Here is a 2500-nt window from a genome sequence, read left to right as displayed (position 1 = left end):
TTTGTTCATTGAAATTACCAATTCTTTTCTCAAGGAATAAAAAAAATGTAAAAAGCAGAAGACACCGGTGTCTCTCTCTCTCTCTCTCTCTCTCTCTCTCTCTCTCTCTCTCTCTCTCTCTCTCACACACACACACACACACACACACACGCTTCCCAATCTTGGCAGTAAGTGCATTTCTGAAGTGCTTTATGTTTTTTCATCCATGAAGAAAAGCTCATATGTGAGTGTCACAGGGGGCGGAGCCAGGACTCGTCACTCAAGGATGAATGATGGATGAAACTTGAATGAATAAAAGAAGTATTTTTAGTCCTTTCTCTCTTCCTCTCCTCCTCTCTGTGACCTGGTTATGGGTTTATCCGAAGTCGATGCGAGGGCGATACTCGAGAACCATGGGGAACTCCTGAGGAGAGAAAACACAAAGTTCAGCTGTGAAGTTCTTGACAGCTGGGTTTTAATCAGAACCGTAAACGTTTGCTCATTAGCGCGTCCCCACTAGTGACTTGTTCTTTGAACCTCTTTCATCAAAATGAACGAGTCTTTTTTCAAGTCATTTAATCCTTTAATCAGCTTTAAAGCTCATATAGGAGTCACTACTGGATTCTGGATTCAGGAGAAAATCAACAAATCACTCTTTGAGACGACTTCTTCTTCTGAGTCACATTAAAGACTCATTCAAAATGACCATAATTCAGTAGACGTCTTTATCCAGAGCGACTTACATTTATCTCATCCATACAACTGAACAGCTATGGGGTTAGGGGCCTTGCTCAGGGGCCCAGCTGGGTGTGGCTGGTATTTGAACTCATGATCTTTGGATCCAAAGTCCAATGCCTTCACCACTAAGCTACCAGAAAAAAACAATATATTAGATACGATTTTATTAAACTTTATTGTCATTGTACAAAGTACATATATAGTTCACGTGGAAAATTTTCACAGTAATTCACTTTTTCCACATTTTGTTATGTTACAGTTTTATTCCAAAATGAGTTAAATTCATTTTTTTCTTCGAAATTCTACAATCAAAACCTCATTATAACAACGTGAGAGAATTTTGTTTTAAATCTTTGCAAATTAATAAAACTAAAAAAAAAAATCACGTTTTCACAGCCGTCGCCATGACACTCAAAATTGAGTTCAGGTGCATCCTGTTTCCACTGATCATCCTTGAGATGATTCTACAACTTGATTGGAGTCCACCTGTGGTAAATTCAGTTGAGTGGACATGATTTGGAGATGCACACACACCTGATCTATAGAAGGTCCCAAAGTTACAGTGCATGTCAGAGCACAAACCAAACCATGAATCGTCTGTAGACCTCCGAGACAGGATTATATCGAGGCACAGATCTGGGGAAGGGCACAGAAACATTTCTGCAGCGTTAAAGGTCCCAGTGAGCACAGTGGCCTCCATCATCTGTAAATTGAAGAAGTTTGGAATTACCAGGACTCTTCCTAAATCAGAGCCGCCCGGTCAAACTGAGCCATCGGGGGAGAAGGGCTTCAGTCAGGGAGGTAACCAAGAACCCGATGGCCATTCTGAAAGAGCTCCATTTCTCTGTGGAAGGAGGAGAACCTTCCAGATAAACAACCATCTCTGCAGCATTCCACCAATCAGACCTGTATGGTAGAGTGTCCAGACAGAAGCCACTCCTCAGTACAAGTCACATGACAGCCTGTCTGGAGTTTGCCAGAAGGCACCTGAAGGACTCTCAGACTATGAGAAACAAAGATTGAACTCTTTGGCCTGAATGCTAAGCGTAATGTCTGGAGGACACCAGGCACTGCTCATCACCTGACCAATACCATACCTACAGTGAAGCATGGTGGTGGCAGCATCATGCTGTGGGGATGTTTTTCAGCAAGAGGAACTGGGAGACTCTTTAGGATCGAGGGAAAGATGAATGCAGCGATGTACAGAGACGTCATTAATGAAAACCTGCTCCAGAGCTCCTCAGACTGGGGTGATGGATCATCTACCAACAGGACAACGACCCTAAACACACAGCTAAGATAATAAAGGAGTGTCTACAGGACGACTCTGTGAATGTCCTCGAGTGGCCCAGCCAGAGTCTAGACATGAACCTAATTAAATATTTCTGGAGAAATCTGAAAATGTCTGTGCACCGATGCTCCTCATCCAACCTGATGGAGTTTAAGAGGTTCTGCAGAAATTAGTGTGAGAAACTGCCCAAAAATAGGTGTCAAGCTTCTAGCATCAAACTCACAAAGACTTGAGGCTGTGATTACTGATAAAATAGGTTCAACAAAGTACTAAGCAAAAGCTGTAAATATACTAATGTACATGATTTTTTATTTTTAATACATTCAATAAAACCCCTCTGTGCTCCAGGGGGCGCTGTATCATGACTGACCCCTGCTTCCTGACAGCCTTTTATTTAGTGAGTGTGAAGTATCTCTGGACCTAGTTCCTTAAATCCAAGCTTGGTTTTCATGGTTCTGTGTTATTTCCTGGTTCTGGTTCATGGGTCAGACC

The 2500-nt window shown here is 42.2% G+C and overlaps 1 protein-coding gene across 1 annotated transcript in view; it reads right to left on the bottom strand.

Annotated features, from left to right (window-relative positions):
• Positions 1-350: 350 nt before the first annotated feature.
• Positions 351-2500, bottom strand: part of pcgf5a (polycomb group ring finger 5a) — an 8945-nt gene continuing 6795 nt past the window's right edge. Inside the window, exon 9 of the mRNA XM_083544932.1 lies at positions 351-403. Coding sequence (XP_083401058.1) covers positions 356-403 — 48 coding nt within the window. The 3' untranslated portion in view covers positions 351-355. The remainder of the gene's footprint in view (positions 404-2500) is intronic.

Source organism: Silurus aristotelis (genome assembly GCF_946808225.1).
Source record: "Silurus aristotelis genome assembly, chromosome: 6".
Lineage (NCBI taxonomy): Eukaryota > Metazoa > Chordata > Actinopteri > Siluriformes > Siluridae > Silurus > Silurus aristotelis.
The sequence above is the reverse complement of the archived record's forward strand: the minus strand, read 5'-3'. Positions and strand labels throughout refer to the sequence as shown.